The 24,058-nt window shown below is 46.1% G+C and overlaps 1 protein-coding gene across 2 annotated transcripts in view; it reads left to right on the top strand.

The window, feature by feature from the left end:
* The window catches only part of LOC147105870 (uncharacterized), a 129,407-nt gene that overhangs the window by 42,227 nt on the left and 63,122 nt on the right, over window positions 1-24,058 (top strand). The window contains exons 4-9 of one of the 2 annotated variants that reach the window (XM_086010693.1): window positions 7,712-7,784; window positions 13,115-13,206; window positions 16,419-16,556; window positions 16,855-16,982; window positions 17,116-17,135; window positions 22,041-22,137. In XM_086010693.1, the coding sequence (XP_085866819.1) occupies window positions 7,712-7,784; window positions 13,115-13,206; window positions 16,419-16,556; window positions 16,855-16,982; window positions 17,116-17,135; window positions 22,041-22,137 (548 nt within the window). Of the gene's footprint in view, window positions 1-7,711; window positions 7,785-13,114; window positions 13,207-16,418; window positions 16,557-16,854; window positions 16,983-17,115; window positions 17,136-22,037; window positions 22,138-24,058 lie in introns of both variants that reach the window. The other variant, XM_086010692.1, reaches the window with a different exon arrangement.

Here is a 24,058-nt window from a genome sequence, read left to right as displayed (position 1 = left end):
CTCGAATTTTGGAAGATGACCAGCAATACATCTACTATTTCTAGGGCCACTTCCTTAAGTACCCTAGGATGTAGATTATAGAAATAAGGGGCTGCCGTTTCAAAACTGAGATGAGGAGAAACTTCTTCACTCAGAGGGTAGTAAATCTATGGAATTTGCTACCTCAGAGAGCTGTGGAAGCTGCGACATTAATTACATTTAATACGGAGATGGACAGTTTCCTAGCTGATAAGGGAATTAGGGGTTACGGGGAGCGGGCAGGGAAGTGGACGCGAGTCTAGGTTCGGATCAGCCATGATCCTATTGAATGGCGGAGCAGGCCCGAGGGGCCGTATGGCCTACTCCTGCTCCTACTTCTTATGTTCTTATTATCAGGCCCTGGGGCTTTATCGGCCTCCAATCCCGTCAATTTCCCTAACACCATTTCCCTACAAATACTGATTTCATTCAGTTTCCCCCTCATTAGATCCTATGTTCCCCGACATCTCTGGGAGCTTATTTGTGTCCTCCTTTGTGAAGACAGAACCAAAGTATGTATTTAATTGGTCTGCCATTTCTTTGTTCCCCATTATAAATTCCCCTGATTCTGACTGCAAGGGACCTACACTTGACTTCACCAATCTTTTTCTCTTCACATATCTATAAATGCTTTTACAGTCAGTTTTTATGTTCCCTGCAAGCTTACTCTCATACTCTATTTTCCCCTTCTTAATTAATCCCTTTGTCCTCCTTTGCTGAATCCTAAACTGCTCCCAATCCTCAGGTTTGCTGCTTTTTCTGGCCAATTTATATGTCCTCTCCTTGGATCTTATGCTATCCCTAATTTCCCTTGTGAGCCACGGTTGAGTCACCTTTTTTGTTTTATTTTTATGCCAAACAGGAATGAACAAATTCTGTAGTTCATCCATGTGATCTTTAAATGTTTGCCATTGCCTATTCACCGTCAACCCTTTAAGTAACATTCCCCAATCCATCCTAGCCAACTCGCGCCTCATACCATTGTAGTTTCCTTTATTTAAATTCATTACCCAAGTCTCTGAATCAGCTAATTCACTCTCCATCTTAATGAAGAATTCTATCATATTATGATCGCTCCTCCCCAAGGGGCCTCACAGAATAAGATTGCTAATTAATCCTTTCTCATTACTTAATACCCAGTCTAAGATGGCCTGATCTCTAGTTGGTTCCTTGACATATTGGTCCAGGAAACCATCCCGTATACACTCTAGGAATTCTTCCTCCACAGTATTGTTACTAATTTGGTTAGCCCAATCTATATGTAGATTAAAGTCACCCATGATAACTGCTGTGCCCTTATTGCACGCGTCTCTAATTTCCCGTTTAATGCCATCCCCAACCTCAGCATTACTGTTTGGGGGTCTGTATACAACTCCCACTAACTTTTTCTGCCCCTTGGTATTTCTCAGCTCTACCCATACAGTTTCCACATCATCAGAGCTAATATCCTTCCTTACTATTGTGTTAATCTCCTCTTTAACCAGCAATGCTACCCCATCTCCTTTTCCTTTTTGCTTGTCCTTCCTGAATATTGAACACCCCTGGATGTTGAATTCCCTGCCTTGGTCATCCTGGAGCCGTGTCTCCGTAATCCCAGTTATATCATCCGTTTACATCTATTTGCGCAGCTAATTCATCCACCTTATTACGAATGCTCCTCGCATTAAGACACAAAGCCTTCAGGCTTGTTTTTTTAACACTCTTGGACCTTTTAGAATTATTATTTACTGTGGCCATGTTTGATTTACACCCTTGATTTCTCTGCCACTTTTGCTTTTCTCCTTCCTGTCTTTTGCTTCTATCCTTGCTTCCCTTTCCTCTGTCGCCCTGCACAAGTTCCCAACCCCCTGCCATTTTAGTTTAAACCCTCCCCAACAGCACTAGCAAACACTCCCCCTAGGACATCAGCCCCGATCCTGCCCAGGTGCAAACCGTCCATTTTGTACTGGTCCCACCTCCCCCAGAACCGGTTCCAATGTCCCAGGAATTTGAATCCCTCCCCCTTGCACCATTCCTCTAGCCATGTAGTCACCTGAAATATCCTTCTATTTCTACTCTGACTAGCACGTGGCACTGGTAGCAATCCTGAGATTACTACCTTTTGAGGTCCTATTTTTTAATTTACCTCCTAACTCCTTATATTCAGCTTTTAGGACCTCATCCTGTTTTTTTACCGATATCATTGGTACCCATATGCACCACGACAACTGACTGTTCACCCTCCCCCTCCAGAATGCCCTGCAGCCGCTCCGAGACATCCTTGACCCTTGCACCAGGGAGGCAACATACCATTCTGGGGTCTCGTTTGCAGCCGCAGAAACGCCTATCTATTCCCCTTACAATAGAATCCCCTATCGCTATAGCTCTCCCTCTCTATTTCCTCCCATCCTGTGCAGCAGAACCACCCATGGTGCCAGGAAGTTGGCTGCTGCTGCCTTCCCCCGATAAGCCATCTCCCTCAACAATATCCGAAACGGTATATCTGTTTGAGAGGGGGATGGCCACAGGGGACCCCTGCACTACCTGCCTGCGCTTACTACTCTGCCTGGCGGTCACCCATTCCCTTCCTGCCTGTGCAGCCTTTACCTGCGGTGTGACCAACTGAACAAACGTGCTATCCATGATGTCCTAAGCATCGCGAATGCTCCAATAAGGAATCCATTCGCAGCTCCAGCGCCGCAATGCGGTCTGCCAGTAGCTGCAGCTGGATACACTTCCCGCACACATGGTCGTCGGGGACACAGGAAGTGTCCCTGATTTCCCACATAGTGCAGGAGGAGCATGCCACGGGGCCGAGCTGTGCTGCCATGACGCACCCTTTAATTAATTTAAATTAAATCAAATCAATACCACTAATTACACTACAATTAAGTGATCTACTCCAGGGCCCTTGTTTACTAGCACTCCCCGCTACACAACAGACCTTAGAAAGTATAACCACAAAAATTAAGTGTTTCTAAACTATTAACCTTAACTGTCAAACTATAGAGTAGTAAAAATACTCACCTGGCCGTACTCACCCAATCAGCTGCTTCCTCTTGCCCACGTCACTTTGAATCGTGACGTGGCTTTGGAACACCGCCGCCGGCCTGCGAGATTGGTAAGCCTCTGAAAAAACCTGCGAAAGTGAGTTTAAATACTCGCTGTACTCTCCTGCTGCTCCTGACACCAGCCTCTTCCTACAGGGTGAAAAGTTAGGAAAAACAAAGGTGAAGCAAGGGAGCTCCTCCTTCCACTCCTCACCAGACTCCCTGACTCACCCAACTCGCAGCACTCTGTTGAAACCGCACTCAGTGCAAAATCGCCCTGAAACAAAGGAGACTTGCTGAGCCCAGCTACAGGAGAACCAGTTTAATCTAGTTTCCCTAATTAACTGCCTTCAGCTGCTCTGAATTATAGGCCTTGTCTATCCCTTTATAACCCTGCTTAAAGCTGGGAAATTTAGATTTTAAACAGTAGACAGTAAATGTGAAACAAACAAAAGTTTGATTTTAGCAACCAGTTAAGCATCCCTGACTCACCCAACTCGCGGCACTCTGTTGAAACCTTTCTTTATAAGTCAACCCCCTCATCTCTGGAATTAACCGAGTGAATCGTCTCTGAACTGCCTCCAATGCAAGTATATCCTTCCTTAAATAAGGAGACCAAGACTGTACACAGTACTCAAGGTGCGGTCTCACCAATACCCTGTACAGTTGTAGCAGGACTTCCCTGCTTTTATACTCCAACCCCCTTGCAATAAAGGCCAACATTCCATTTGCCTTTTTGATTACTTGTTGTACCTGCATGCTAACTTTTTGTGTTTCATGCACAAGGACCCCCAGGTCCCTCTGAACTGTAGCATTTTGTAATCTCTCTCCATTTAAATAATAATTTGCTTTTTTATTTTTCCTGCCAAAGTGGATAACCTCGCACTTTCCCACATTATACTCCATCTGCCAAATGTTTGCCCACTCACTTAGCCTGTCTATATCCCTTTGCAGATTCTGAGAGTCCTCTGCACAACTTGCTTTCCCACCCATCTTTGTATCATCTGCAAACTTGGCTACATTACACTCGGTCCCTTCATCCAAGTCATTCATGTAGATTGTAAATAGTTGGGGCCCAGCACCGATCCCTGTGGCACCCCACTAGTTACCGTTTGCGAATGGGAAAATGACCCATTTATCCCGACTCTCTGCTTTCTGTTAGTTAGCCAATTCTCTATCCATGCTAATATATTGCCCCCAATTCCATGAGCTCTTATTTTATGCAGTAACCTTTTATGTGGTACCTTATCGAATGCCTTCTGGAAATCCAAATACACCACATCCACTGGTTCACCTTTGTCCACCCTGCTCGTTACCTCCTCAAAGAACTCCAGCAAGTTTGTTAAACATGATTTTCCTTTCATAAAACCATGCTGACTCTGCCTGACTGCATTATGATTTTCCAAATGCCCCGCTACTGCTTCCTTAATGAAGGACTCCAGCATTTTCCCAGCGACAGATGTTAGGCTAACTGGTCTATAGTTTCCTGCTTTCTGTCTCCCTCCTTTCTTAAATAGGTGTGTGTGTTACATTTGCGGTTTTCCAATCCGCTGGGACCTCTCCAGAGTCCAGGGAATTTTGGTATATTGCAACCTATGCATCCACTATCTCTGCAGCCACTTCTTTTAAGACCTGGGATGCAGGCCATCTGGTCCAGGGGACTTGTCGTCTTTTAGTCCCATTATTTTACCAAGTACTATTTCCTTAGTGATAGTGATTGTCTATAGTTCCCCCCCTCCATGTGGCTCCTTGATTATCCATTATTGTGATGTTATTGGTGTCTTCTACCGTAAAGGCAGATACAAAATGTTTGTTTAGAGTCTCTGCCATTTGGATAAGACAATGGCACACGCAGTCCAGTCAACCCTGCAAAGTCCTCCTCACTAACATCTGGCCAAAATTGGGAGAGCTGTCCCACAGACTAGTCAAGCAACAGCCTGACATAGTTATACTCACAGAATCATAACTTTCAGCCAATGTCCCAGATTCCTTCATCACCATCCCTGGGTATGTCCTGTCCCACTGGCAGGACAGACCCACCAGAGGTGGCAGCACAGTGGTATACAGTCGGGAGGGAGTAGCCCTGGGAGTCCTCAACATTAACTCCGGACCCCATGAAGTCTCATAGTTTCAGGTCAAGCATGGACAAGGAAACCTCCTGCTGATTACCACCTACTGCCCTCCCTCAGCTGATGAATCAGTACTCCTCCATGTTGAACACCACTTGGAAGAAGCACTGAGAGTAGCAAGGGCACAGAATGTACTCTGGGTGAGGGACTTCAATGTCCATCACCAAGAGTGGCTCGGTAGCACCACTACTGACCGAGCTGGCCGAGTCCTGAAGGACATAACTGCCAGTCTGGGCCTGCGACAGGTGGCGAGAGTACCAACACGAGGGAAAAACCTACTTGACCTTGTCCGCGCCAATCTACCTGTCACAGATGCATCTGTCCATGACAGCATTCGTAGCAGTGACCACCACACAGTCATTGTGGGGAACAAAATCCCGTCTTCACACTGAGGACAGCCTCCATCGTGTTGTGTGGCACTACCACCGTGCTAAATGGGATAGATTCAGAACAGATCTAGCAGCTCAAAACTGGGCATCCATGAGGGGCTGTGGGCCATCAGCAGCAGCAGAATTGTATTCCACCACAATCTGTAACCTCATGGCCCGGCATATCCCTCACTCTATCATTACCACCAAGCCAGGGGACCAACCCTGGTTCAATAAGGAGTGTAGAAGAGCATGCCAGGAGCAGCACCAGGCGTACCTAAAAATGAGGTGCCAACCCGGGGAAGCTGCAACACAGGACTACATGCATGCGAAACAGCGGAAGCAGCATGCTATAGACGAGGCTAAGCGATCCCACAATCAACGGATCAGATCAGAGCTATCAGTCCTGCCACATCCAGTCTTGAATGGTGGTGGACCATTAAACAACTAACGGGAGGAGGAGGCTCCATGAATATCCTCATCCTCAATGATGGTGGAGCCCAGCACGTGAGTGTAAAAGAAAAGGCTGAAGCGTTTGCAACATTCTTCAGCTAGAAGTGCTGAGTGGATGATCTATATCACCCCCTCCTGAGGTCCCCACCATCACAGAAGCCAGTCTTCAGCCAATTTGATTCACTCCACATGATATCAAGAAACAGCTGAGCCCACTGGATATAGCAAAGGCTGTGGGCCCCGACAACACCCCGGCTGTCGAGCTGTAGACTTGTGCTCCAGAAATAGCCGCGCCTCTAGCCAAGCTGTTCCAGTACAGCTACAGCACTGGCATCTATCTGACAATGTGGAAAAACTGCCCAGGCATGTCCTGTCCACAAAAAGCAGGACAAGTCCAATCTGTCCAATTACTGTCCCATCAGCCTACTTTAAATCATCAGCAAAGTGATGGAAGGTGTCATCGATAGTGCTATCAAGCGCCACTTATTCATCAATAACCTGCTCACCGATGCTCAGTTTGGGTTCTGCCAGGACCATTCGGCTCCAGACCTCATTACAGCCTTGGTCCAAACATGGACTAAAGAGCTGAATTCCAGAGGTGAGGTGAGAGTGACTGCCCTTGACATCAAGGCAGCATTTGACCGAGTGTGGCATCAAGCAGCCTAGTAAAATTGAAGTCAATGGGAATTGGGGAAAACGCTCCACTGGCTGGAGTCATGCCTATCACAAAGGAAGATGGTTGTAATTGTTGGAGGTCAATCATCACAGCCCCAGAACATCGTTGCAGGAGTTCTTCAGGGCAGTGTCCTAGGCCCAATCATCTTCAGCTCCTTCATCAATGACCTTCCCTCCATCATAAGGTCAGAAGTGGGGATGTTCGCTGATGATTGCACAGTGTTCAGTGCCATTCGCAACGCCTCAGATTATGAAGCAGTCCATACCCGAATGAGGCAAGACCTGGACGACATTCAGGCTTGGGCTGATAAGTGGCAAGTGACATTCGAGCTACACAAGTGCCAGGAGTATTGTCTACAGTTTTGGCCTCCTTACCTAAGGAAGGATATACTTGCCTTAGAGGGAGTGCAACAAAGGTTCACCAGACTGGTGAATTGCCCTATGAGGAGACATTGAGTAGACTAGGCCTATATTTCCTAGTGTTTATAAGAATGAGAGGTGATCTCATTGAAACATATAAAATTCTTACAGGGCTTGACAGGGTAGATGCTGGGAGGATGTTTCCCCTGCCTGGGGGTCTAGAACCAGGGGTCACAGCATCAGAATGAGGGGTCGGCCATTTATGACTGGGATGAGGAGAAATTTCTTCACTCAGAGGGTGGTGAATCTGGGAATTCTTTACTCCAGAGGGCTGTGGAGGCTCAGTCCTTGAGTATATTCAAGACTGAGATTGATAGATTTTTAGATACTCATGGAACCAAGGAATATGGGGATAGTGCAGGAAGGTGGAGTTGAGGTAGAAGATCAGCCATGATTTTATTGAATGGCGGAGCAGGCTCAAGGGGCTGAATGGCCTACTCTTGATCCTATTTCTTATGACCTTGTGCTCTTAATTCGGATAGCCTGAGAAAGAGGAAGAAAATTATGTATCGCAAGAGAGAGAGAGACTAGAGTTTATGTGGGTTTACTTGCTATAATATATATTTGATTTTGGTTTCCTTTTTCTCGATGCCGTTTGATTTTTGTTTTACTGTTCTAGGCAAAAACTGTCTGTCAAGAAGGATTGCAGATCGGCGGCAGTAACATTACAACTCTAGGAGATCCACTGAAGGGTATTTTAATTTTTTTTGTTATGCAATATGTATACAAAGTAAAGTAGATGCACATGTTGGTTGCATTAGAGCGCCTGTTCTATTGCAGGAAGTGGGAAGTTGCTTTTATTGGAAGTAAGCCAGTATGCTTCCCTTTGATCCTTTCAGAAACGTGAATATGTTCGAAAAATAAGCGTGTCATTCAGAAACCATGTGAAACATCTGGTTTGTGCTGCAAGTTGATGCCTGCCTTTGGCCATAAAGTTAGGATTTGCACAAAAGACAATCAGTTTAATTATTAAGCTGGTCCCTGCAATCTTATTAAACTTTGAACTGCATTGCAAGTGCCTGTATGCATACCTTAGCTGGGTGTGCCAGTCTGTTAAGTAAATCATTGAGTACTTTATACCTTAAGATAATCTTACACACTGCTTTGTATCACATATCCAAGGTTGGACACGTTTGTTAGGATCCCTCCAATTTTGGAGCGTGTAGAATGTTCAGTAGCACAGAACCTCTCTGCTGGGAGATCTCAGGAAAGTATCTCTGAACTGGTATTAGGCACTGTTCAGGTTATTCCCTCCAGTATTGGAAGCCAAGTGTAAATGTCCCAAGCTAGAGATAGCAGAAAATCTTCCTTCTCCTCCCTCCCCGCCCGTCGCACTGTAGAAGAATTATAACTAACCACTCCCTGCACTGACGTAGTCCCCAATTTTCACTGGAAGCTCCTCCCTCTGAGATGAGCATAGACTCCCTTTGGGAAGGAGGATTTAAGGAATGCAACGCAAATTTAGCACACTTCCCTGAACAATGTGCCGGGGAACGACCTAGTCGATTCAGTTCCTGAAGTAGACCGTTGAGGGGCCATTCCGCAATGTCACGTTCGCAGTGGAAGACTCCCTTGCAGGGAGTATAGCTTGGATAATTGGAGCTTACAGTGTTGCAGCCCTATCTCTGACTCGCACGTGGAGATACCCCTGTCGTGCCTGGTCGAATTTCTAAGCTATATTTGTATCCATAACTGGGCAGGCTGGGCTCGTACAGCCGTACAAAGATCAGCTTCAGAATGTCCTCCTCCACCTACAGTTAGTTGATTGTGAACGGAACTCCCGAAGGAGATGGCGAAAAAGCGACCAAAACTCCAGATGCACAGAGTTGTTTGACGCAAGAGTCAGCAAAGGCGGGAGAACAAACACTAAAACAGCGAACCACACCAGCAACTAACCAGAACAAACACTAAAACAGCGAACCACACCAGCAATTAACCAGAACAAACAGTAAAACAGCAAACCATACCAGCAATTAACCAGAATGGCTGAAAGCACAGAGAGGCGCAATAATTTTACATCCAGTAAATGGCTCCACCTTCATTTAGCAAGAAATAAAAGTTTACCATTTAATTACCTAGCATCTAAGTCACGGCTGTGCATCGATGGCTAGACTCGCTGAATAAACTGTCTTTTTCAGTTTTAATTCTCCTGTTCAACTTTATTGCATTCGGACAGTTGGGTTAAAATGATGTGAAGAACTTGTGCGCGGATTAGACTGTTGCTCAGTGTTGTTTTTTCTGGTGGATAATTTGTAGTTTAACACTTGCTAAGTAAGGGTCCTGTTGAAAAGAAACTAGGTATTTCAATCATTTAATATTCCAGAGTTTTAAACAGTATGTTGACTGAAGTGTAAACTAATAATGGGGAGTTAGTTTACATTGAGATTATTAACTGGTGTCGAGGAAGCTGTCTACAATGCTGTAAAGTGCACAGTAGGATTGTATTTGAGCTCTTATTTTTTTTTACCTTGTGTTGGCATGGAATTTTCTGCATCGCCGATAATGGCGACGAATGCCATAAGTTAGACTGTTGTGTGCCCTGATTGCGGCCCCCGTCCCCCAGTGACAAATGTACGCAATCATTTGCTGGGAAACTTATATTAGAATATGCGGCATCGAGCATCTGAGAAGTGGCACAGCAAATAGCCAATTCTGGGACAGCAGCAGTAAAACTGAGCCAAACGCCTCTATTTAAAATATAATAGCAAAATACTGCGGATGCTGGAAATCTGAAATAACAACAGAAAATGCTGGAAATACTCAGCAGGCCAGGCAGCATCCGTGGAGAGAGAAACAGAGTTAACGTTTCAGGTCTGGGACCTGATGAAGGGTCCCAGACCTGAAACGTTAACTCTGTTTCTCTCTCCACGGATGCTGCCTGGCCTGCTGAGTATTTCCAGCATTTTCTGTTGTTGCCTCTATATTAAAATAATGGGCAAAACGATTATACCAACATACATACGAAATTGATGGGCAGGAAAAGACCAGCTGGTCCATCAAGCCACACTCATGATGGCCAGAGCATCATGACTAGACACTTCCTATGTTTCCTCCCAACAATGTAATCTCCTGGGAGAGGCAAAGAAAGAGGAAAACCCCAGGGCCAATAAGGGGGGGAAAATACTTCAGGAAAGTTCCCCTCCGTCTCCCTCGGGCGCAAGAAAACAGTCCAAGAGATTACATGGGCCAAATGTTATCGATAAAGACATTTGCCTTCTATACAATGGTTTCCCCCGCCCCCCCCCCCCCCCACCCAACCCACCAAGGTGCGTGGCCGCGCACCAATGGTGAGGCCTGGCGTAGGCCGCTCACCATCCGCTGCCACGCAGCAACGTTAAAGGGACCGCGCACTTAGACCGCAAGTCAGAGGGATCATTGCTTCTAGATGATGCGATCTCTGCCCCAGTCAGGAAGTGGTCCAGCTCCCTATTGAAGGCAATGCAGAGTCTGCACCCAGCACACCAGCCGGCATTGTATTCCAGAGGCTCACTACACTACACTCTGGGAAAAGAACCACCGCCCAACATCCAGTCTAATCCTACCCTTGTACAGTTTAAACTCATGTTCCCTGGTCCTCCACATTACAATATGCTAAAATTGCAGGGAGTAATATCAAGGCCTTAACATAACATAAGAAATAGGAGCAGGAGTAGGCCATTCGGCCCTTCGAGCCTGCTCCGCCATTCAGTAAGATCATGGCTGATCTTCTGCCTCAACTCCATTCACCGGCCCTATCGCCATATCCCTTGATGCCCTTACTAGTCAGAAATCTATCGACTTCTGTTTTGAATATACCCAATGACTGAGCCTCCACAGCCCTCTGGGGTAGAGAATTCCAAAGATTCACCACCCTCTGAAGAAATTTCTTCTCATCTCAGTCCTGAATGGCCTACCCTTTATCCTGAGGCTGTGGCCCCTGGTTCTAGACTCCCCAGCCAAGGGAAACATTCTCCCAGCATCCACCCCATCAAGCCCAGTAATAATTTTGTATGCTTCAATGAGATCCCCTCTCATTCGTCTGAATTCAGGAGAATACAGGCCTAGCTTACTCAATCTATTCTCATACGACAGTCCCGCCATCCCAGGAATCAATCTCGTGAACCTTCATTGCACTCCCTCTATGGCAAGTATATCCGTCCTTGGGTAAGGAGACCAAAATTGTACACAGTACTCCAGGTGTGGTCTCACCCAGGCCCTATGTAATTGGAATAAGACTTCTTTACTCCTGTACTCAAATCCTCTTGTAATGAAGGCCAGCATACCATTTGCCTTCCTAATGGCTTGCTGCACCTGCACATTCGCTTTCAGTGACTCATGTACAAGGACACCCTGGTGCCTTTGAGCATCTGCATTCCCCAATCTTTCACCATTTAGGAAATACTCTGCCTTTCTGTTTTTTCTACCAAAGTGGATAACTTCACATTTTTCCACATTATATTCCATCTGCCATGTTCTCGCCCACTCACTGAGCCTGTCGCGATCCCCTTGAAGCCTCTTCACATCCTCTTCGCAACTGACACTGCCACCTAGCTTTGTGTCATCAGCAAATTTGGAAATGTTACATTTAGTCCCCTCATCCAAATCATTGAAATAAATTGTGAATAGCTGGGCCCAAGCACCGATCCTTGCGGTACCCCACTAGTCACAGCATGCCATCCTGAAAAAGACCCGTTTATCCTTACTCTTTTTGTTTTCTGTCTGTTAACCAATTCTCAATCCATGCTAGTATATTACCCCCAATTCCATGTGCTCTAATTTTGTTCACCAACCTCTTGTGTGGGACCTTATCGAAGGCCTTTAGAAAATCCAAATACACCACATCTACCGGTTCCCCTTTGTCTACTCCACTAGTTACATCCTCAAAGAACTCCAATAGGTTTGTCAAACAGGACTTCCCTTTCATAAATCCATGTTGACTCTGCCCAATCTTATTATTAGTTTCTAAGTGCCCAGTTATTGCATCCTTTATAATAGATTCCAGCATTTTCCCAACTACTGATGTGAGGCTAACAGATCTGTAGTTCCCCGCTTTCTTTCTCCCTCCTTTCTTAAATAGCGGGGTTACATTTGCTATCCTCCAATCTGCAGGAACCGTTCCAGAATCTAAAGAATTTTGGAAGATGACAACCAATGCGTCCACTATCCCAATGGCCACCTCTTTCAAAACCCTAGGATGTAGGTCATCCGGTCCTTGGGATTTATCGACTTGTAGTCCCATTAATTTTGCTAGTACTGTTTTTTTTACTAATAATTTCTTTAAGCTCCTCATTCTCGCAACGCCCTTAAGAACTAAGGCATTGGCTTTTGTAAAACATTTAGGGGGAAAAATTGAGTCGCGCCCCTTTGGGGCGCTAACTTCGGGCGCTACTTTTAGCGTCCAGAAAAAATTAGCACACCCTGCGGTCGAAATTCATCGGTAGCGCCCCAAGAGGAAAGTGGGGTGCTACTGGAAATGCTCCGCCTCCCTCTTGGGCACTGCGAGTGAATATTGCAGCGCTATGGCGCTGCGGCACGTCGCACCGTGCCGCGGTACTGCAGGCCTTCCTCCCCTTCTTAAAGTGGAGGGGCCGAGCGCCGGCACTCTGCGCGGGGGGCTTCAGAGGCGGCCAGGGACGGCAGAGGGGGCAGGTGCTGGCAGGCGGCCAACAACAAAAATGGCCGCCCGGCACCCTCCCTTTAATTAGCGCTGCCCCGGCCGCAGATAGGCCCCCCTGACCCCGTCGCACATAGCATCCAGCGGTCAGTCAGGGGGCGCTACCGAAGATCGCGGCCGGGGCGCTGCGCATGGTGATGACGTCATCGCTGGCGGCGCAGCACCGTGGGGAGCTAACGGTTACTGCCGCCGCTAACCTCCCACTGAATTTCGCAGGAGGCATTGGCGGCGCCACGCGCGGGCGCTAGTTGCTTTGCGCCCCGTTAGTGCCAACGGGAGGCGCAAAGCTAACAAATTTTTAGGCCTTAGGCTTTGAATGATGTTTACTACAGTAACCAAGTAACTTCACCTTTTCCTTTTGTCCAACAGGAGTATATCTTTGTAAATATTCAGACTTCCTTCATCCCACACCATGGTACCATGGGAAGTGCGGCTATATTCTCATTTTTAAAATAATTAAGGTAAAGTAAAAGAAAAGATAGTGATTGTATTTTACCCAGATGTTCTCATTTTGATCTAGAAGTGTTATTTCTTTGAAGTTCCCTGACCGTATTGAACTAAAATATTTGTGGGGAGAAAGTCGGTATAGCCCTGTTTGGGGCGCCATTAGCGGCCATACGCAAAGTTTAGCGCCTGGCGCTAATTATCGCCTCCGACGGCAAACTTGGCTTTTATCGCCCCTGGAGGTGATTGGTGCGCTAAATCAGGCGCTTCACACCTGTCTTAAGGCGCAAAGGCCGAGGAGTAAGGCGCAAAGGCCGAGGAGTGAGGCGCTACCTCACAGCGCTGGAGAAGCTCATGTGATGTCAGTCAGCAATGGAACACAGACACACTGGCACCGGCCAATTCTTAAAGGGGAGTTCTGCCGAATGGTCATTGACCTGAAACGTTAACTCTGTTTCTCTCTTCACAGATGCTGCTTGACTTGCTGAGTTTCTCCTGCATTTTCTGTTTTTATCTTAAAGGGGAGGGTTGATCTTGCTCTCCATCCACATCCTGTTCATTGTAGCCTTGAATCTCGGCCTGAAGAGACCTGTACAAATCTGCTAGAAAGAACAATGGAGAGAACCAGGGAAAGAGCTCAGAGTACAGCCCCCGCAGTCTCTTCTAAATAGATACAAGGAAGGGCAAATCAAAATCAACCTGCCAAGTGCTGCTCAGTACCCAAAACTCCTTCACACAGCGTTGAATCTCTCCAGAAGTCTCTCTCTCTCTCTCTTTCTCTCTCTCTCTCTCTCTCTCAGAATGCGTGGTGCAAAAATGTCACCGACAAAAAAAGGCAGGAAGCGGTCGCCTTTAAATAGCGCTCCCCTAGTCCCTTTCTGACAGCAAAACGCTCCCCTCAACCTGTCGTCGCTAGCAGCAGGCGGTAAGGCAGGGGGCGCCACTCAATTCCCGGTCCGGGGCGCTACCGGGGCGTTGCGCACTCCACTGACAGATGTCACAATCTGCCGGCGCAGGAGATCGTGGCGGTAGCGTTTAGCGCCGCCGCAAAATATCTAGTTAATTTCGCGAGCGGCGCAAACATCACTGCGCCCGGGCGCTAGTTGCTTTGCGCCCCATTAGCGCCCTCTTAAGGCGTTAACGGGAGGCGCAAACAATTGAATTTTTCCCCCAAGTTTTCTATTTTTATTCCACTTGCTCCTCCCCATCCCACAAAAAAAATAAAACTGGTCTTGGATCTTTCTGACACTGCTGCTATGGATAGCGATGCCACAATATCATATGATATGCAGTGCTCTGTTTATACTCCTGGGATGGGGGGATTGCCCTATGAGGACAGATTGAGTTCACTAGACCTACATTCCTTAGAGTTTAGAAGATTGAGAGGTGATCTCATTGAAATGTATAAAATTCTTAAGGGGCTTGACAAGGTAGATGCTGGGAGGATGTTTCCCCAGGCTGGGGAGTCTAGAACTAAGGGTCACAGTCTCAGAATAATTTAGGATTGAGATGAGGGGAAATTTCTGCACTCTCAGGGTGGTGAATCTTTGGAATTCTCTACCCCAGAGGGCTGTGGCGGCTCAGTCGTTGAGTATATTCAAGACACAGATCGATAGATTTTTGGATATTAAGGGAATCAAGGGATATGGGGGATAATGCGGGAAAGTAGAGTTGAAGTAGAAGATCAGCCATGATCTTATTGAATGGTGGAGCAGGCTCGAGGGGCCGAATGGCCTAATCCTGCTCCTATTTCTTATGTTCGTATGTATGCAGTGTTGAATTATTTGTCCCATCAGATATCGTGCATAAGCGAGAATTTTATACTTCTGTTTGATCTACTGGCGCAACAGGATGTGTTTCATTCATTGCTTAATGTGCACAAGCTGTCTTTCATTGCTTAAACTTTGCCCCCGAGGAAATTGTGTGTTTATATGTAACAAACATTTCCTTATTAGCTGCACCCTTCTCGATGAACAAGAGATCTAAATCTACCAAGTTAGAATAATCCCTGTAAGCACAGCCATAGCAATGGAGCCATTTGCTTTTTGCTGCTTTGTGATGATTCACTGTAGTCCACAGAAGATCCATCTAAATTGGATACTGATTTCCTCACCTACTCTAACATTTAAAAAAAGACTTGCATTAGCATAGCACCTTTCACAACCTCAGGATGTCCCAAAGCGCTTTACAGCCAGTGAAGTACAGTAGTTTTGAAGTGTAGTCACTGTTGTAATGTAGGAAACGCGGCAGCCAATTTACGCACAGCAAGCTCCCACAAACAGCAATGAGATAATGACCAGATAATCTGTTTTAGTAATGTTGATTGAGGGATAAATATTGGCCAGGACACCGGGGATAACTCTTCGAAATAGTGCCATAGGATCTTTTACGTCCACCTGAGAGAGCAGACGGGGCCTCGGTTTAATGTCTCATCTTGAAAGACAGCACCTCCGACAGCGCAGCACTCCCTCAGTACTGCACTGGAGTGTCAGCCTAGATTTTTGTGCTCAAGTTTCTGGAGTGGGACTTGAACCCACAGACTTCTGACTCTGAGGCCAGAGTGCTACCAACTGAGCCCCAGCTGACACGGCTTTTTAAAAAAATAAAAAAATAAAAATTTTCTGCTTGCATCCAAATATCACCTCAGTATTGCTCAGTGCATCCTGTGTTTATGCCACACATGCTACCATATTCAAACATGCCATATTTCACTGCTGTTATATAGCTCACTGCAGGCTTTACTGTATGGAACACTGCCATCTGTTGAGTGCAGCTGGTCGCACGGCAGGGCTGAATGATGTAGGTTTTATAATCATAGAAATTTACTGCACAGAAGGAGGCCATTCGGCCCATCGTTTCTCTGCCGGCTGAAAAAGAGCTATCCAGCTTAATCCCACTTTCCAGCTCTTGGTCCGTAGCCCTGCAAGTTTCGGCACTTCAAGTGCACATCCAACTACTTCTTAAATGCAATGAGGGTTTCTGCCTCTACCACTGTCTCAGCCAGATCCTGGTATATTTTTACTTGATTGACTGGAGTCTGGGGGTGAAATTTGAAGGTATTCCCTCGCCAATTTTACCCCTGGGTAACCCCCTTGCGAAAATGAACAAATCCACGATTGTGTAATTCTGTAGGAAGGATTGTGCATTAAAAAGTAACCTGTTTTTGTTGTTTTCTTTCCACACGTTCCTAATGAAGAGCGAACCCAATGCTGCTTTGTTTATTCAACAGGGTAGAGTGAAATCTATGATTGAGAATTACACAGCGGATTTGACCAGTCCGTCCGCTGGTTACAACTGCCACGTTTCCACAAACACTGATAAAGTTTCTTCCAGAACCAGCCACTTTCAAGCCTTTGAACTGACACAGGTGAAGTTGGGTTTTTTTTTTGCATTTGTCTGATATGAGCGGGTTGACGGATGATCCAGACATCGCTCCCTCTCAGAATTCACTTTTTAGTTGCCCCAGAATTAAATAAAGTTTTATCTCTAGAAATTTAGTTCTGATTCAGCTGGATGTTTTTTTTTTACCGATTTGCGACTGATATTTTAGTTTTGTTCTTGGATAAGTATTGCCACTTGGCTTATGTGTAATTCTGACCCGTTTGGCTAAAGTCTTCATGGCGTTTGTAATCTGTTGGTGAACAGCTTTATTTCCCCTTTTTCAGTATTATTTGTACGGGTTTGGACAATGTGACATTCTGCAGTGCCCTCGACAGATTTACCCCTACGCCATTGTAGCATTTCAGTACTGTGACAACAAGTGCATCCTGACCAAGTCGGGAGAGTTTGAGATGTAAGTTCTCTTATCTTACCCCTTTTAGAGTTATGCCATTTTTGTTTCAAGATGCACGTGCAGATGATCCCATTTAAAAAAAAAATCATGTGACACTATCTAAATATTTTTTTCTCACTTTTCTCTTTACCAGGATTGTTCCTGATATTCAAGGTAAAACGCTTCTCCATTCAATTCAGGGCCATTAGACTTACTGTGGTCCCTTATTTCAGGAGTGCAATATTGGGAAGAAGTGCAATAAAGCAAAATACCGCAGAGGCTGGGAATCTGAAATAAAAACAGAAAATGCTTTGTAACCTCGAGGAGCAGCACCTCATCTTTCAATTAGGCACTTTACTCCCTCCTGGGCTCAACATCGAGTTCAGCAATTTCAGACCATAACCCCTGCCCCAGTTTTTTTTCTAGATGGCAGCTGTTGATTCTGCCATTCCCATTTACACCTCTTCTGGACACACCTTTTTGTTTCTTTACTTCGAGTCATACGGCACAGAAGGAGGCCATTCGGCCCATCGAGTCCGTGCCGGCTCTCTGTCGAGCAATCCAGTCAGTCCCATTCCCCCGCTCTATCCCCGTAGCCCTGCAAGTTGATTTCCCTCTAGTCTCTCCTTGAAAAAGTTGAGTGTCTCCGCTTCCACCACTTCCGTCGGCAGAGAGTTCCAGGTCCTCACCACTCTCTGCGTAAAAAAGTTTTTCCTCACCTCCGCCCCCCCCTCTGTATCTCTTGCCCAAAACTTTAAATCTGTGTCCCCTAGTCCTTGTACCATCAACTAGTGGGAACAGCCTTTCCCCGTCTAGCCTATCCAAACCCGTTATAATCTTGTACACCTCTATCAAATCACTTGTCCCATTACCATCTCCTTTTTGTTTTGTAATATCATCCCTTGTGTCATTTAATCTCTCCTGCCTTCCACCCTATCACAGACCTTCCCTTTTGTTCCTTCCTTCCCCCCTCCCTCCTTTCCCTGCCTCTGCACCTGTTCCATCTCTAACTTTTTCCAGTTCTGACGAAAGGTCATCAACCTGAAACGTTAACTCTGTTTCTCTCTCCACAGATGCTGCCTGACCTGCTGAGTATTTCCAGCATTTTCTGTTTTTATGTTAAAGAAGTGTTTTAGTCTACCCATACCACACATTTTTGAATTTTGCTTTTAATTGGAATATGTTTCCGATCTGACATAAGATTTGAAAGTTTGTAGGCGAGATCCAGTGGCTCACGAATGACTGTTGACATCATGAAAGGGATATAAATTATGTAATATTCCAGTGTCATCGTAATGTATTTTTGTTTTATTGATCTGTTACAAATTAGCTAAAGGGGAGAGTCTAAAAAAGATCAACTGCTCACGCTGTCTACTCTTAATTCAGAGCTGCTTAATATAAGAAGATTAAAGGGCTGTGGAATTAGGAGGAGGGTAACAAATTAGATTTTAAAACTGGTTAGAAGGGAGGAAACGGAGAGTAGCAGTTAAGGGCAGTTTCTCCGAGCAGGTTGGAAGTGGATAGAAGTGTCCATGGGGTTCTGTTCTGGAAGGGTAAGGGGTAAGCCATTTAGGACTGAGATGAGGAGGAATTTCTTCACCCAGAGAGTGGTGAACCTGTGGAATTCTCTACCACTGAAGACAGTTGAGGCCAATTCATTAAATATATTCAAGAAGGAGTTAGATTAAGGCTAAGGGGATCAAGGGATATGGGGAGAAAGCAGGGACAGGGTACTGAATTTGGATGATCAGCCATGATCGCATTGAATGGCGGAGCAGGTTTGAGGGGCCGAATGGCCTACTCCTGCTCCTATCTTCTATGTTTCTGTTTCTATGGAGATACTCAGCAGGTCAGGCAGCATTCGTGGAGAGAGAAACAGAGTTAATGTTTCAGGTCGATGACCTTTCGGCAGAACTGGAAAAAGTTAGAGATGTAACAGATTTTAAATAGGTGCAGAGGCAGGGAGGGGAGGAAAGAACAAAAGGGAAGGTCTGTGATAGGGCGGAAGGCAGGAGAGATTGAATGACAAAAGGTCTCCTCTACATTGGGGAGACTAAACGCAGATTGGGTGAACACCTCCGTTCAGTCCATAAGGCTGACCCCGTGCTTCCAGTCGCCTGTCACTTTTTAATTCTCCTCTCCCACTCTGACCTCTCCGTACTCGGCCTCTTACACTGTTCCAACGTAAACTCGAGGAACAGCACCTCATCTTTCGATTGGACATTTTGCAGCCTTCTGGGCTCAACATTGAGTTCAACAATTTCAGACCGTAACCTCTGTCCCCATTTTTTCACATGGCAGCTGTTGATGATTCTGCCATTCCCATTTACACCTCTTTCTAGACTCATCTTTTGTTTCTTTACTTGTCCCAATACCATCTCCTTTTATAATAGCAAAATACTGCGGATACTGGAAATCTGAAATAACAACAGAAAATGCTGGAAATACTCAGCAGGCCAGGCAGCATCCGTGGAGAGAGAAACAGAGTTAATGCTTCAGGTCTGGGACCCTTCATCAGAACTGGAAAAAGCTGGAAATGTAACGGATATTAAGCAGGTGCAGAGACGGGGGGGGGGGAAGGGAAGGGGTTAGGAGGGGAGGAAGGAATTGAAGAACATCCTGTACTTTTGTAAGAGGCAGGAAAGATAAAATGTTGCAAATGGGAGTGGCAAAAATCATACAGCATGAAAAATGGGGGCAGGGATAATTATCTGAAATTGTTGAACTCAATGTTGAGTCCAGAAGGCTGCAAAGTGCCCAATCGAAAGATGAGGTGCTGTTCCTCGAGCTTACGTTGAGCTTCGTTGGAACAATGTAATAGGCCGAGGACGGAGAGGTCAGAGTGGGAGTGAAGCGGAGAATTAAAGTGACAGGCGACCGGAAGCTTTGCGGAACACCTCCGTTCAGTCCGTAAGGGTGACCCTGAGCTTCCGGTCGCCTGTCACTTTAATTCTCCGCTTCACTCCCACTCTGATCTCTCTGTCCTCGGCCTGTTACATTGTTCCAATGAAGCTCAACGTAAGCTCGAGGAACAGCACCTCATCTTTCGATTGGGCACTTTACAGCCTGCCGGACTCAACATCGAGTTCAACAATTTCAGATAATAACCTCTGCCCCCATTTTTCATGCTGTATGATTTTTGCCACTCCCATTTGCAACATTTTATCTTTCCTGCCTCTTACAAAGGTACAGGATGTTCTTTCAATTCCTTCCTCTCCTCCTAACCCCCCCCCCCCCCCCTGTCTCTGCACCTGCTTAATATCTGTTACATCTCCAGCTTTTTCCAGCTCTGATGAAGGGTCCCAGACCTGAAACGTTAACTCACCATCTCCTTTTGTTTTGTAATATCATCCCTTGTGTCATTTAATCTCTCCTGCCTTCCCCACCCTATCACAGACCTTCCCTTTTGTTCTTTCCTCCCCCCACCCCTCCTTTCCCTACCCCTGCACCCCTGCTTAAAATCTGTTACATCTCTAACTATTTCCAGTTCTGACAAAGGGCCGTCGACCTGAAACATTGACTCTGTTTCACTCTCCGCAGACGCTGCCTGACCTGCTGAGTGTTTCCAGCATTTTCTGTTTCTATTTCAGATTTCCAGCATCCGCGGTATTTTGCTTTTGTATTGGGTTCTGCTCTGGAACTGCTTCTGTTCACAATTATTTAGAGATTTGGCCAGAGGGAGTGGCATTCAAATTTGCAGAAAATTTACTAAAGCGAGGAGTACAGTAATTCTGCGGAACAGAGGAAGCTGCAAGGGGCTGTTGATAAAATGGAACGAGCAGAAAAGTGGCAGACGGAATTCACATGTGAGGTGGCACCGTTTTTGCTTTATTTTTTTTTAAAGTAATAATTATACGTTGAATCGGGGAGGTTGGGTGATGTGGGAGAGCAGAGGGGTTTGGGGCTTCAGGTTCACAAGACATTAAAAGCAGCACCCCAAGTGGATAGGCCATTTTTAAAAGAAAAAAGCTAACGAAATACTGGGTTTTCTGTCTAGAGGTATAGAATATGAGAGTCTGCCGAATCTTTATAAAGTTGGAGCTTATTTGCAGCTTTGGGCTCCACACGATGGGAAGGATGTTGAGAGAATACAGATGTAAGAAGTCACACAACACCAGGTTATAGTCCAACAGCTTTATTTGAAATCACAAGCTTTCGGAGCGCTGCTCCTTCGTCAGGTGACAAAGGAGCAGCGCTCCGAAAGCTTGTGATTTCAAATAAAGCTGTTGGACTATAACCTGGTGTTGTGTGGCTTCTTACATTTGTCCACCCCAGTCCAACTCCGGCATCTCCACACCGAGAGAATACAGCACAGACTCGCTAGGCTGTTGCCTGATGCGGGGAAATACAAATGCAAAGAAAGACTTGGAAAAATTGTGGCTTTTTTTTGTTGGACGGGTTTATGGGGTGATTTTGATGGAGATGTTTCAAATGATGAAGCGATGGGACAGAGTAGATGGGAGCAGACTGTTCCAGTGGTTGAGGGGGTCTAGAACCAGGAGATCTAGATAAGAGAGTATTTTTTTTCTTCAGGGTTTAATGTTAAGAGACTTAGGACAGAGAACAGGAGAAACATTTTATGCCGAGAGCTGTGAGGCTGTGGAATGCGCTGCCGGAGTTGGTGACTGGAGCAGAAACCATGTCTGCTTTTTAAGCATCGGCTAACTGTGGTTGAAGGAAAAACCGGGAGAAAGGCACAGGGGAACAGGGTGGGCACATGGAATTAGGATGTTTGTGCGGGGGATAAAGTCCAGCACGGATTGGTTGGGCCAAGCGAACCTGTTTCCATGTTGTAGTTTCAACGTAATTTGATTTTTTTTCCCTCAAATATCAATTTTTTAAGCCACTGCTGCGTTACTTGCATTGCTTAATTTTAATTATTTCAAATTTAAACTTAAAAACGAATCTGAATTATCGGGAGTAGACGGTATATTCCTTTTTGTGTTTCGGTTCCAGCATCCCTTGTGGCAGCCTGGACTGTTATAGGGGTGTGATGTACAGGTGGTTGACCTGTATGCATGAAGCTCTTGTTTTCAGGCATCTGAATTTGCTTTAACCTCGACCGTTTATGTTTAGCAGTGCAGTACTATCCTTGGAAAGGAAAACTGATCAACAAAGGCAGCAGGATCAGTGTAGCTCTGAGGTCGAATGGCAGTGCATTGATGCCGGTTGTTTTGTAAGTCTGCGCTTTTCTTCTTCCACCATTCCCTCCCTAAACCTCTCCGCCTCTCTACCTCTCTCTCTCTCCTTTTAAGATGCCCCTTTAAAACCTACCTCTTGTCATCTGCCCTAATATCTCCTCGTGTGGCTCGGTGTCAAATTTTGTTTGATAATGCTCCTGTGAAGCGCCTTGAGACATTTTACCACGTTAAAGGCAATGTTCCCTCTAATTTTTTTTTGGGGTGCGCGGCCCCTTTAAGTGGCTGGGCGACTCATTCAAATTTCCGCGCATGCGCTCCCCCCCCCCCATTTAAAAGTCAGTGAGCGGCCTGCGTGGGATCTCCAGACCGCTGTGCAGCCGTGCAGCTTAACGGGAACGTCGGTTAAAGGCGCTGTATAAATGCAAGTTGTTGTTGTTGATCTTAGTCTATCTAATATGAATAAGTCTACGGTTTAAGGATATGGAGCAAAATCGGGTTTTCTTTTTGTTGAAAAATTCTGTCAGCAGCGACATTGGATTGATTATCCAGGTGTAATCGCCTCGCGCTAAGCACAATCCCCCATTGCCGATGAGGGACGGGCAAGCTTGATCTCGGTGGTGGCGGGGGGCCCTGCCAGTGCCAGTGCCATGCTGTAAATACCGGCCAGAGAACACTCTGTGATAATGTACCGCTTCTTATCCTGCAATGGGCATCTCCAGAAGAGTCTATTCATTTGCCCTTTGAGGGTGACTTCCTTTCCGTAATGCGCTTTCCCCCCTTCCCTCGGCCTTTCCAAGAAGCTGCTGAAGTGGGAAGTTCCCAGGTGGAATTTCGCCGCCTCTGCTTTTTCCCTTTTGGATCGGGCGCCCTGCGGCAGGTTGCCGGCTGGGGAGGGCATGCAATCAGCCGGGTCCTGTACCGAGCTGACACTCGGTTCGGACCCGTTGAACGATGCCTTAAAAGACATTTTAGTGGCGCTTCAGCATGAGCTTGGTGCGGCACCACTTGGGGAGACTGCACAGCACTCTTGGCGACCGTGCGTCTGCACCCCGGTGAATGTGGCAGGCCAGGAAACCTCTTCAGTAGATCAGGAGGTGGTTCTAAGGGTGATCATTGCTTCCAGGGTGGTAGCCGCGCCTGCTTCCAGTGAGTCCCTCGAGAACACCCAAGCTCTGGGCTTTCACGGCTCAATTGGTACTGTTTGGGTCTGTTCCCGCTTAGATCATTAACCAAATTGAACCCGTGCCCAGCACAAGTAGGCTGGAAAGAGTGAGAGAAGCTTTGCTGTTGCTCCATGGCAGAGACTGACTGTGTGCCTGTATCCCCTTCAGTGCCAGCACAGGGCATGGAGCCTCTGGACTGGGCCTTGTAGGCATTGAACACGCAAGATGTGTAAGACTTTCTCTTACTACTGTTCGGACCTCGAGAATTACAAATGAGCGTAACAATGACAGATAAGTTTGTGATCAATAAAATTGGTCTTTATTCACACTACAGTTTAAAAATTCAAGTGTACATGGAAGCACCCTCGCAATTTATATGCCCACAGTTTACCGTACATAAAAGTATCCCCGGCAATTTATATGCCCACAGTGTTTGGTTCACTGCCACCTCTCTTCTAGGAATGTTGGTCATCTCCTACCTTGAAGAAGTTCTGCTCTTTTCCAGTTCTGATGAAGGGTCCCAGACCTGAAACGTTAACTCTGTTTCTCTCTCCACGGATGCTTCCTGGCCTGCTGAGTATTTCCAGCATTTTCTGTTGTTATTTTATAAAAAAATACTCCTCAGCAATGCCTATGTTCTATGTCCGACTTTCATACTCCTCCACGGGTGATCAGTCCGGAAAAAGTGGTAGGCTGCAAACGTCGACTGTCCAGTCAAACAGCTTTCGTTGTCCCTTTTTTTGAATCTTCGCGCTTCTGTGTCTTTCCTTTATAGTGCGCTCCGGCATGGGCC

This window comes from Somniosus microcephalus, chromosome 17 (assembly GCF_052327205.1).
Source record: "Somniosus microcephalus isolate GS21.2 chromosome 17, FLI_Smic_1.0, whole genome shotgun sequence".
NCBI lineage: Eukaryota > Metazoa > Chordata > Chondrichthyes > Squaliformes > Somniosidae > Somniosus > Somniosus microcephalus.
Note: the sequence above shows the minus strand (reverse complement) of the source record. Positions and strands in the feature narration are given on the sequence as shown.